This window comes from Capsicum annuum, chromosome 9, assembly GCF_002878395.1.
Source record: "Capsicum annuum cultivar UCD-10X-F1 chromosome 9, UCD10Xv1.1, whole genome shotgun sequence".
Taxonomy (NCBI): domain Eukaryota; kingdom Viridiplantae; phylum Streptophyta; class Magnoliopsida; order Solanales; family Solanaceae; genus Capsicum; species Capsicum annuum.
Window position 1 is genome coordinate 92,608,521 of NC_061119.1, and position 12,662 is coordinate 92,621,182.

The following is a 12,662-nucleotide window of genomic DNA, read 5'->3' on the forward strand; positions in this document are numbered from 1 at the left end:
TCGAGGGTGATTTTCACCATCAATTTTATTACACAACTCTTGGAATAGTCGTCAAAACCTTTTGCTACCTTCCAGATTGGAGTAACAAGATCTTAAACAACCTCCCATATACATGGATCATGCTTTCAAGTGCTGAGGCAAAAACTTATATCTCAAGAGTGTAACAACATCAAAGCACTGGATAACGTCTTCAGTAATCACTCGATTCCTTCATCTCAAAGTAGTCTATTAATCACTAGATGTCTTCACTAATCACACTCGATTCTTTCCTCTCGAAGTACTCTGATCGCTAGATGTAAGTCAACCTCGACAATTTTGTGGAGAATGTGTTGCCATAATTCAGTTGGGCAACTATCTTTTGAAATACTCTCCTCGATTCAAAAAGGAAGCTGGCATGTGTTTAATAAAGATAACTACTGCAAGAGTAAACAGCACCTCTAGTTAGCTGCAATTTGTATTGGAAGAAACATAGATCGACCCCAGGAGAAAGGTGAAAGACTCAATTAAGCTTTTAGCAGTCGTTTACTGTTCACCTATGCATATATATACCGAGTTACAATATTCGTGATTTCAAAGGAAGAGAAGAAAAGGATAGGTCCATACAAAAATTAAGTGACCAAAGAGGATGGCAGATGTAAAACAAGGAACTCAACAATAGATCTTCTCAATTCGCATCAGCATGGGCTCCTTCAGAATTTAGTATGCCCCATGTTTTCAGTTAGTTTATCCATATTACTTACGTTTTCTGACTGAGTTTCCAGCACAGCCATTTCCATCTTTGTATCTTCAAGACTGAGAAATGGCTCCTCTGAACCTATAAAAGTTCCAGACTCTATCGGCTGGAATGACAAGTCAGCCTCCATGCCAATATGGGAATGAGCTTTACTGTCTTTCACTTCATCTTCTTTATTCTCAGTTATTGTACTGGACAAAAGCAGCTGTTCCAACATGTCATCATCATCAGGAAGATATGGCAAAGTAAGAGGGACACTATTTTCAAAAGAAAGCAGCTTTTCATCCATTAATCCTGAGAATAAATCTATTTTGGAAAACAGATCTTTAATTTCATCGGACGAAAGATCGAGCTCCATCGGTTTCTGAGTATCCAACGCAGATTCAGGTTCAGCACAAAGGGGTTCAGCACAAAGGGGGGGCTCTGCAGCTGCAGCTTCGCCATGAGTGGGAGGATGATACCTCACAATCGCTCGATCAGATGGAAAATCTTCGCAATCATCTTCAACTTCACTCAGTATATTATTGCCATTTTCAGTCATACGCAAATTGTTTTCCTTGGGCTGGAAGAACTGTACAAAAAAACTTGGGCATTGCATGGCCATAACAATGAAGGAAAGCATCTGTTGCTGATTTTTCTCCATAACTTTTAATTGTTCTCGTAGAAGTATCAACTTACTCTCTGAATTCTGCTGGTGTTCCCTGAGCTTGACTAACTCTTGCTTGAGCACATTTTTATCAACCTTGAGATTCTCAACTACTTTCCATAGTTTAAGACTCTTAGTTTCTTCAGATGTACAAGACTTGGCCTCCTCCGGCTGGGATGGTTTCTTTTGGACTACACTGGACTGTTTCCTTCTAACAATATTCTTTAGAAAATGCTTTCGGCCTTTGAGAAAGCTATCATTCAAAAATTCCCATCTATCTGTATCAGTTTTGTGGAAACCCTGAATAGTTGAAAATCTTAACAATTAATGAAATATCAAATAAGACTTCAACAAAAACCAATAAACAAACATGAATAACATTATTAACTAGCCACCTCTGAATTTGTAAATCAGAAGAGTTATCATGAATATAAATCATAGATGGACTATGATTAAAGCATACAAGAACAGTTATACATATACATGACAATCCTCTGCGCATATTTGGAATATCACAAGTGACACATAGACCAAAACTTCTGAAAATAGCAACCATTTCAACCGGTAGACAATAATGATGATTTGATGAAAGAAGAGAGGGAGCCAGACATGAGAAACTGCCAATTGCAGTATGCAGACTTTAATATACAAACAATGGCCAGGAATTCACAAACAGACTAACTAACATTCAGTTGGCTCAAACTCAACATTTTACCATCTTTATATTGTCCCCCCCCAAAAAAAAGATGCATTGTGAGGAAGTACGATATATCAGACATTGGTTAGCCAACACCAGTGAATACAGATAACCCCAGAAAATAATGTGTCCATCCGTCCTACTTCTTATGGAGCAGAATACTTTTTGAGAAGTCAATAATCAGCAAGTCTGAAAATCTTTCTGAACAATGAAAACTGAAGTCCACATCCTCAAAAGAAAGGACTACATGAAGCTCAAAGTCAGTGCAAACAATGTATCAATAACAGATTGATACAATCTTCCAATCTTCCACTACGCCAAGGCCAAAGAAGGACCTATCTATTGCAAACAAAGTATGCAATACACATGAAAAAAAATTATATTCTTGAGCTTTTATAGCAGTGCTGATCCAATTTTATCGGATGTCCCAAAAGGAACTAAGCACAGTGCTTCTTAGATACTTGAAAAGTGCAGCCCAGGAAAAGAATCAATACACGGGTTGTTTGGTTTAAATTAGAATAGAAACTTGTATAGCTAAGTAGCTTGACAAGCAAAACAGATACTTTGCTCCAAAATGTACATCCAAGAAAGAATCAAGGATGTTTAGAATATTTGCATACCATGGAGCAATTGGTTGCAGTAATTTATAGGTTTTACATGTAATGGAGAGAATTTACATTTACATAATTTAGTAAATCCATTTGTAATTCAGTCGCCTCAAAACTACATAAACATGGTTTTTCTTTGAAATGGGACAAATAGTTCCCACAGTTAGGCAGAGATTTACCAACAAAGTGAGGTAAATTCCCATCATACTAACAAACATCTACAACCTTTCCCCTCTTTGATGGGATCTACAACTTAAACATTTACCCAATTCTGAAAATAGTTCTCTTTAACAAACTTTCTAAAAGAATGGTTAGATCATGCCACCATCTTTTTGGAGCTAATTAAATGGCAAAGACCGCCAGTATGTAATATATTCCAGAATCTTCAGTCCCCAACCACCTATCCCCCTCCTCCTCCCAAAAAAAAAAAAAAAAAACTTCAGCCCAGGCACAAACAGAGAGCGAAAAGAGATAAAACAGATTTAAGTGACAAAGAAAGACATTTGAATGCACAGAACACGCCAAAGAAGGAAACAAAAGTAATAATCCAATCAAGATTGTTATCTCAATCCTTGTCACAAAATACATGATTCTTGCTTCGGTATTCTTACCATCCTATTTAAGGAATATAGGCTAAATCCTTAACCTAACTCAGAACCATCAAAAAACACAAACGCGATAAGAAAAAGACATTTGAAAAGAAATTGAAGAGAGTTGAAAAGAGGAAAAAGAGAGTATACATAGATGTTGAGTTGACGAATGAAGCTAGAGAAGTTGCTATGTTTGAAGTATTTAGGAAGCAATTCAGATGAAAATTTAGGAACATCCCATATGATGAAACTGTTCTCAGATTTATTCCAAGAAATCAATCCGTCCGTTGATTCATCCTCCACCATCTCATAACACTTCAACAAGAACGGTGCAACAGATACCCCATTCTCAAATGATCTCACCATAGTACCCACTCACAGTAATTCAATTCAATTGCCCCTTTCTACAACCTTACATACAAAGAAATGCAACTTCCCGATTACGCACCAAAAACCCCTGTACGGCTAAAAAAGTAAAAGGAGAAGTTGCAAGGAAAGAGGGATGAATTCGAACCAAAATCGTGTTTATGACGTTTGGATTGGATTATTTTGTATGCTCGCCATAAAAATCAAATATTTTTTATCCTCTCAAATAAATACTTGTTCACTATATTACATACAGATATTCATCCGTTTCAAAAAAATATGCTAATTCAATTTGCTACGAAATTTAACAAAATAAAAAAAAAATTTAATTTTATGGTATTAAATTAAAGATATATCAAATGTATCAAAATGTGCTTCAATTTTGTGATCTTAAACTTGTCATATAGAAAGTTAAACGTAAAAAGTTGCTAAAAAGGAAAAGAGGTTTTTTTTTAAAACGAATTAAAAAGAAAAGTAGGTGATTCTTTGTTAAACAGAGGGAGTATATAAATTTGTTATAAATATATTATCATATACTCCCTCCGTCTCAAATTATCTATCCTAAATTGAGATGAGACGGCTATTAAAAAAACAATGACTGGTAATATAACGTTATCATTTTGTCTCTATTAATTGTGTCATATTATTAGCTCAAATATTGATGGAATTATTATATGGCTGATACCAAAATATTTTTTGCATGGATAATTATGATTATAGAATTACGTAAGTCTATATAACATTTTTTAAGATTTGATAATTCAATGTTAGTAACAAGGAGTAATCAATTACTAAGAGTATAATGAGAAAAAAATTATCTTGTCTTAATTAATGAAAAAAGACAAGTAAAATAAAAAATTAAATTAGAAAATTTGGAACGGGTAATTTGAAACGGAAAAAGTATAATGAATGTCTACTTTATCATATATGGTGAATGTCTATTTAAGGAAACGTTAGTAGCCGTTTGGCCATAAAAAGTTTTTACTTTTTTTCGAAAAATTATTTCACTTTTGTGAAAAAAAATGAAAACAACATATGTTTGGCCATAAGAATTTCAAATACAATTTCAGAATTATATTTGAAAAAGTGAAAACAAGTATTAATTCTCTCACAAAACAAGTTTTACTTGTTTTCACTTTTTCCACTCATACTTCTCTCACAAAATTTCAAAAACAACTTTAATTTATATTCATAGTCAAACACAACTCTAACTCCAGAAGATTTGATTTTCATGGCTAAACGGGACCTTAGAAACCGAAGGTTAGTTTTTCGTATAAATAAAGGGATTTTTCTTCATTGTAATCCACTCCATCAAGAGACCTCTCAAGAGAAATAATAATCACTCTGTCTTCTCTCTATTATTCTTCTTCTTACTTTATATTTTATAACACGTTATCAGTACGAGACTCTATCAAATAAGGTGAGATTATGAATCTAAAGGTAATTTCAATGTTAGTAATTCCTTATGTTATTTGTCTTTTGCTACTAATGATATAATTATTATTGGATTTAAGGAAAAATAATTCGTTTGAAACCACTTATACTTTAAATTTGTTTATAAAGAACAATATTGTTAAAAGATATGATGATGAATTTAACTCTCATCTCATTAAGAGAGTAATACATTGGGTTAAAAGTTTTAATGCACAATGATGATAAGAAGTTGGGTTCAAATCCCATCGAGTTATAACCTAAGACGCCTTTATATAGATAAGATATTGATTTTGAATCTCAATGCACCATATTGATGATAGTATGATGGCTAAAGCAAAAGAATGGGCGTTTGGTGAAAGTCATCAAATATATCTATCATGACTCGAGACTACCCCTAGTTGTAACACGATGCTTAGAACCACAAATAATCCCAAGCTAACCCATGAACTGGCATGATACTTGAGAAAATGATTTAGAATAAATAAAATAGCTAAATTTATTTTACGGAAACATAATCATGACATAATCTGGATAAATAAAATATTTATAAAGTTTACAATCTGATAAAACTGAAGAGAGAACTGAAATTTACATTTCATTCCTCTGACTGACCATCTATGAACCCTCTACAATACTGACTATAGATAGATAGGACATGCCTCCAACTATCACTAATTAATACATATAAATCATCAAAATAAAGTACATGAACTACAATTGACTGGTGTCCCCAAAATAGGAGAACTCATCACCTGCCGGCTAGAAGCTACAACTGTCTGATTCTGATGTGTAGGCTACAACTCACACCTACATTATGAGACAATGTAGCCATAGACATATATGTGAATCAATACTTTGGAATGTACTGAGTAAGTTGGGATGAATGCAATAAGTAAAACTGATTACATACATAATCTTAAATATGCATACTAAGTGCAAATAAACTCACCAAGAGACTGAAATAAACTGAAAGGTGGAGTATCTTAAAGCATGAGTAACAAACATAATCTGATAAGCTGGTGAATTACTACACTGAGTTATTTCAATCTTTACTGTTGTAGAATAAGTAGAACTGAAGCTGGAAAATGGTAAAATATGAATACTGTATGTAAATCTCATATAAAACTGAATAGACTATAAAATTGAATAGAGAATGATACATGGGTACTGCACGTGAAAAATAATATGGATACATAAAACTGGGAATGCAAGACCAAGCATAAAATGTATTGTCATGATTTGAATAACATGAAAAGTCTGTAAAACTGACTAAATAATTAATGAAATCTGATTAGTTGGTCAAGCAAACCTAAACTGAGATAAACTGAATGCTGACTGAAGTTGTAGGAGCTACCATGTGATTGACATAAACCATGTAAGCTATCATGGAGTTCACGTTTGACCCATATTGAGGAGGGTTGTTCTATCCTTACCATCGGAGTAGACCCTTAACTGGAGTGATCACTAAACTGAGCCCATATTAGGCAATAGGAAACACTCTCTAGGGAGGCCCCTAAATCTATGGTAGCATGTAGTATTGGCACGTAGTTTCTAGGGAGTGGGAAGTGTGGTTTCAGTGCATCCTACTTCCCCAAAAACTATGTGCCATCGTAGATTTAGGGGCCTTGCTAGAGACTGTTTCCCCTTGCCTAATATGGGCTCAGTTTAGTGATCACTCCAGTTCAGGTTCTACTCCGATGGCAAGGATAGAACAACCCTTCTCAACGTGGGTTAAACGTTGGAATCCATGATAGCTTACATGATTTATGTCGGTTACATGATAGCTCCCACAATTTCAGTCAGTATTCTATTTATCTCAGTTTAGGTTTGCTTGACCAAGTAATCAGATTTTAGTAATTATTTAGTCAGTTTTACAGACTCTTCATGTTATTCAAATCATGTCACTACATTCTATACTTGGTTTTGCATTCTCAGTTTTACATATTCTTGTTTTTCACGCTCAGTATCCATACATGATTGTAAAGCCTCGAGTCTGGTACCCCGGACGTTAAACGATGCTAATGATACTGAAGGACCACTAGTTAACCCAAGACTGGTACCTGCTGTGAGCACTGTATATAGTAATATGTAATAACAATAAAATTGAGATAAATGCAGAAATCTAGTGGAAATCTGCCATAAGGTTCAAAACTGAATAATGTCTGAACAAGGTATAAGAATACCAAAACTAAACATAAATACTGAAAATACTGAAGTCTGAATATCTAGTCTGAACATCTAGTCTGAAAGCCTCTAAACTGTTTGAATAAGGAGTTGATGGGATATGTCCCCAACTAACTCCGGCGGCTGAAGTGAGTAGATACTAAAATAATAATATAATAGAACATCCTCGAATGATGAGGACTCACATCTAGTATACTGCTGCTGGCTGAACCTGAAGCTATCTATGCACGGTCGGGAACTGAGCGTCCAAATCTATGGTATAAAACACCATAGCATAAAAGAAAAGTATGCGTCAATCGTGCGAATGTACTGGTATGTAAAGTGAGATAAGGCTGAATGCAAGGGTTCAAATGCATGAACTATAACTGATTGAATAACATAAACAAGACTCCATGCGGATACATGCGTGAATACATAACTGCAACTGAAATGATATGGATTATGGATTCTGAGTTACTGATAACATGGATTACTGACAATATGGATTACTGATAATTGATATACTAATTACTGAGTGACTGTGTCTGACAGTCCTGATTCTGATGGAACTAGCTGAGTTCCGTACTGACTGGTGACTATATCTGATAGTCCTAAAATTTTTAGAACTAGATGAGTTTTTTTACTGAAGACTGAGATTGAGACTGTGGGAGGTAGTCATCTAACTGACATGCCCCAAATAGAATAATGTAGCTGAGTTGGGATCCAATATATAACCCCAATTGGAAGGGTGTCAATACCGCACCACTAGTAAGGATAAATTCTGAGTGACCCTCATCTATCAGATACTCTAACGAGAGAGGTGGGACCCTCATCTGACAGGTTAATCCACCTCATTAACCTTCATCTAGCAGGTTTGATGTCTCAACCTACGCTCGCTCTGTAGTTCTGGAATACAAGGATTGCTTCTAAGAATCACACCCACTGCTATCAAGTGAGTTTCCATCCTTGGGTTCACTCGGTGCTGAATCATACTTCCATCTGAATAGACACTGAACTGAGTATACTAGACTGATACTGAAGTTACTGAGTTTTGCTAAGTCATGTGACTGACTGAATTATACTAATCATGGATTGACTGAGAGTATCTTGAAAACTGACACTGGCTCTAGGTACACTGCTAAATTATCGAGTATGAAATACCCCCAGGACTCAATAGCAAGAACATAAATAGGACATGACACTTCTTGAACACACGACCATAATCAACAATTCATAATACAATCATTGAGGGATTTAATGAGGCATTTGATAATCATAATCTTGTACATGAGTAGGAATGCATTCTAACATATCATACGTTCACAAATCAAATCTCATGAGCATTCCATCAATCAATTACAAGGCATAGCCTTAGCATGAGAGTTAACCTAAATACATGAATATAGCATGGGATCATCATTTAGATCACAATTGAGTCACAATTGCATAATTCATTCATTTAAGCATTTTGTCAAACACCTAGAGGGCATAATCTTGTACATGATCATGGACAACATGGTATAGCATCACGACTATCATATTTCATTCATAATTCAAGAGATAAACATAAGCAAATTTAATTCCAACATTCATGCTATCATAATATCATGGGATACAATAAAGTTTTCAACTAGGAAACCATACATTAACATTAGCATGGATGGAATACAATCCACAATATAGAAATCACAATTCATGATTTAAAATTTATTTCTTGAGCTCCAAGGATGAAAGAGATCCTTGGATGAACACTTTACATACCTTGGATGGAAATTTCCTGAGAATAAATGGAAAGATCTTGAGTTCTTAATTTGAAATTAATCACCTAGGGTTGTCTTGTTCTTGAGCAATTGTGAAAGAATGACTATCATTAGCCAAAAAAACACTAAATTTCATGTTATGAGGGCTGCAAGTTGGGGGAAAAAGATCTTATTACCCTTAAGGACGCGGGTTTAAAAGACAGAAAAATGTGCCCAGCGATGCTACAGCCGATACGACGCATTGAGGGTACCAATGCGATAATCGATGCAACATTCTGATATCGCATCGGTTCACTAGAATTTGTCTTGAGCTGAGGTTAATTTTATCTATCGACGTAATTGGCAACGTGACACGCCAACATCGCGTCGACTTACTATTTTGGGATTCCAAACAAGGTCTAAATGAGGTCCAAAAAATCTAAAACTTATTCGGGGACACCTATTGACCTCCTTGATCATGAATTAACAAAAATATAGGCCTTTAAAGGACTTTAAGGTCCAAAATGAGATCCCCGATTTTTGAAGGCTAAAATAAACTAAGTCTGGAAACTTAGCTAGAATTTTCTAAATCTGAGACCCCTTAACAAGCCTAAAGAATTGAATTAAGCTAGAAATATTTATGGGGTCTTACAATATCTCTCCCTTAGGTACATTCATCCTCGAATAAGACTGACTGAACTGAGAGTACTAGTAGACTAAATCCACTTACTAAATCATGAACATTGGGACATAACTATAGGATTGATATTACTAACATGTTGAATTTCATACGGAACATGCATATCTAATGCATGAATACACGACTGAGCTGATGCATGAATGCATGACTGGGAGTACTAATAAGCTGATTATGCACATCTGATACATGACTGAACTGACTCATGAACATATGACTGGACATGCAATGGTATATGATATCAAATTTTTAACTGAAATCTGAACATGAAACTGAATAAGCTTAAGGAAAGCTATTACCTTGGGCTGAGCCTGAGTTTGCGGAGAAGAGGTGAGGTTACTTGGTTAGCATGTCTACTTCTGCTTTCCAAGTAGCTCCCTCAATGGACTGATTCTGCCAAAGAACTTTGACTAGAGGGACTTCTTTGTTCCTCAATCTGCGAGTCTGATAGTTAAAGATTTCTACTGAAATATCTTTATAAGAGAGGCTGTTCTGAATATCTAGGCCCTCTATAGGGGTTAAAACTACTGGGTCGCCTATGCACTTTTTAAGCAAGGAGACATAGAATAGTAGATGCACTAAGGCTAGATCTGAAGGCAATTCGACCTCATAAGCTACCCTTCCAAAACGACTGAGAATTTTGAAGGGACCGACATAACGGGGACTGAGCTTTCCCTTCTTGCCAAACCTCTTTACTCCCTTCATGGGAGTAATTTTCAAGTACACATAGTCACCAATCTAGAACTCGAGATCCTTTCTGTGCACGTCTGCATACGATTTCTATTGACTATGAGTTATTTTGAGCCTTTCTCTGATCAATTAAACTTTCTGTAAGGTATCAAAAACCAAGTCAGGCCATACTAATACGGTCTCACCGACTTTGAACCACCCTATTTGAGATCTGCATCTCCTGCCATAGAGGGCTTCAAATGGAGCCATCTAAATATTGGAATGATAGCTGTTGTTGTATGCAAACTTAATTAAAGGCAAGTGGTCATCCCAACTACCCTTGAAATCAATTGCACACGCACTTCGCATATTTTTTAGGGTCTGAATAGTCCTTTCTGCTTGACCATCTGTCTGAGGATGAAAGGCTATACTGAAATAAACTTGGGTACCAAGACCCTTTTGAAATGCTTTCCAGATATAAGAGGTAAACTGGGTACCTCTATCTAAAATGATGGACAGCGAAACACCATGCAATCTTACCAACTCTCTGATATAGAGTTTGGCATAATTCTCGGCTGAATAAGAGGTATGGACTGGAAGAAAATGAGCTAATTTGGTCATTCTCTCTATAACAACCCAAATTGAATCATGCTGATGATGAGTACGAGGCAAACCCATCACGAAGTCCATGTTCACTTCTTCCTACTTCCAAGTAGGAATACTGAACTCCTGCACAAACTCACTAGGTTTTTGATGCTCGATCTGAACCTACTAATAAGTTGAGCACTTAGCTTCAAACTCTATAATGTCTCTCTTCATCCCACTCCACCAATAAATCTCCCACAAGTCGCGGTACATCTTAGTGGCCCCTGGATGAATAGAGTAACGCGCACCATGCGCTTCTGCAATAACTCATTGCCTCAATTCATCTGTACCTAGAACACATAAACGACCCTGACAATGTAACACACCATATCCCCCTTGGGAGAAAATCTCTACTTTCTGATCCTCGACTGATTCTTTCAGCTTAACTATACTGGGATCTCTATCCTGACTTTCTTTCACCTAGAAAACTAGAGATGATTCAAAACTGTTCTGAACCCATACACTGCCTTTTATTGAATCGACTAAACGGATACCTAGTCAGGCAAGCTGATGAACTTCCCGAGCAAACTTCTTCTTACTGTCCTCAACATGGGCAACACTACCCATAGACAGTCTACTGAGAGTATCAGCCACTATGTTGGCCTTGCCCGGATGATAAAAAACACTCATGTCATAATTTTTTAAGAGCTCTAACCACCTTCTTTGATAAAGGTTTAAGTCTTTCTGAGAGAATATGTACCAAAGGCTTTTGTGATTTGTGAGCACATCCACATTCAACCCATACAAGTAATGCCTCCAAATCTTCAAGGCAAGAACTACAGTTGCTAACTCAAGATCATGAGTCAAATAGTTCTTCTCATGGGGTTTAAGCTATCTGAAGGCGTAGGCTATGAAATTACCATGCTACATGAGGACACAACCCAAACCTACTCTGGATGCATCACAGTACACGACAAAACCATCTGAACTATTTGGAAGAGTCAAAACTGGGGTTGAGGTGAGTCGAGTCTTCAACTCTTAAAAACTCTTCTCGCATGAATCTGATCCCTAAAACTTGACTTTCTTCTGAGTAAATCTAGATATAGGGGATGCAATAAAAGAAAATCCCTCAACAAACCATCTGTAATAGCCAGCCAAACCCAAGAAACTCCTGAAATCAGTCAGAGAAATAGGTCTGGGCTAGTTTCTCATAGCTTTGGTCTTTTGAGGATCAACTCTAATTCCATCACCGGAAACTATATGACCAAGGAATGCTACTGACCTTAGCCAAAATTTTCACCTACTAAATTTGGTGAACAACTAATGATTTCTGAGGGTCTGCAAACCTATTCTGAGATGGTCTGCATGATCATGCTCACTGCAGGAATAGACAAGGATGTCATCTATGGAGACTATCACGAACATGTCCAAGTACTGCTTGAACACATAGTTCATCAAATACATGAAGGCTTCTGGGGCCTTATTAATACCAAAGGACATGACTAAGAATTCAAAATGACCATGTCGAGTTTTAAAAGCTATCTTCGGGATGCTGCATTCTCTAACCTTGAGTTGATGATAGCCTGATCTGAGGTCTATCTTAGAGAATTAACTGGCACCCTGAAGTTGGTCAAATAGGTCATTAATTCTGGGAAGTAGATACATATTTTTAACCATGACTTTATTGAGATGACGATAGTCTATGTACATTCTGAAAGAACCATCTTTTTTACTC

General features: G+C 36.2%; 1 protein-coding gene across 1 annotated transcript; it reads right to left on the reverse strand.

Annotated features, from left to right (window-relative positions):
• Window positions 1-475: 475 nt before the first annotated feature.
• LOC107842691 (heat stress transcription factor A-8) lies at window positions 476-3,921 on the reverse strand. The gene is made up of 2 exons (XM_016686647.2): window positions 3,425-3,921; window positions 476-1,679 (listed from the first exon to the last, which is right to left on the reverse strand). Exons 1-2 carry the CDS (start codon window positions 3,638-3,640, stop codon window positions 690-692), a joined length of 1,206 nt encoding a protein of 401 aa, XP_016542133.1. The 5' UTR covers window positions 3,641-3,921; the 3' UTR covers window positions 476-689.
• Between the last annotated feature and the right edge of the window lie 8,741 nt (window positions 3,922-12,662).

Coding starts and splice junctions, on each gene's coding strand:
- LOC107842691 (XM_016686647.2), bottom strand. CDS start 3,640: ATGGTGAGATCATTTGAGAATGGGGTATCTGTTGCACCGTTCTTGTTG. Junction 1,680..3,424: donor TTCGTCAACTCAACATCTAT/GTATACTCTCTT, acceptor TCAACTATTCAG/GGTTTCCACAAAACTGATAC.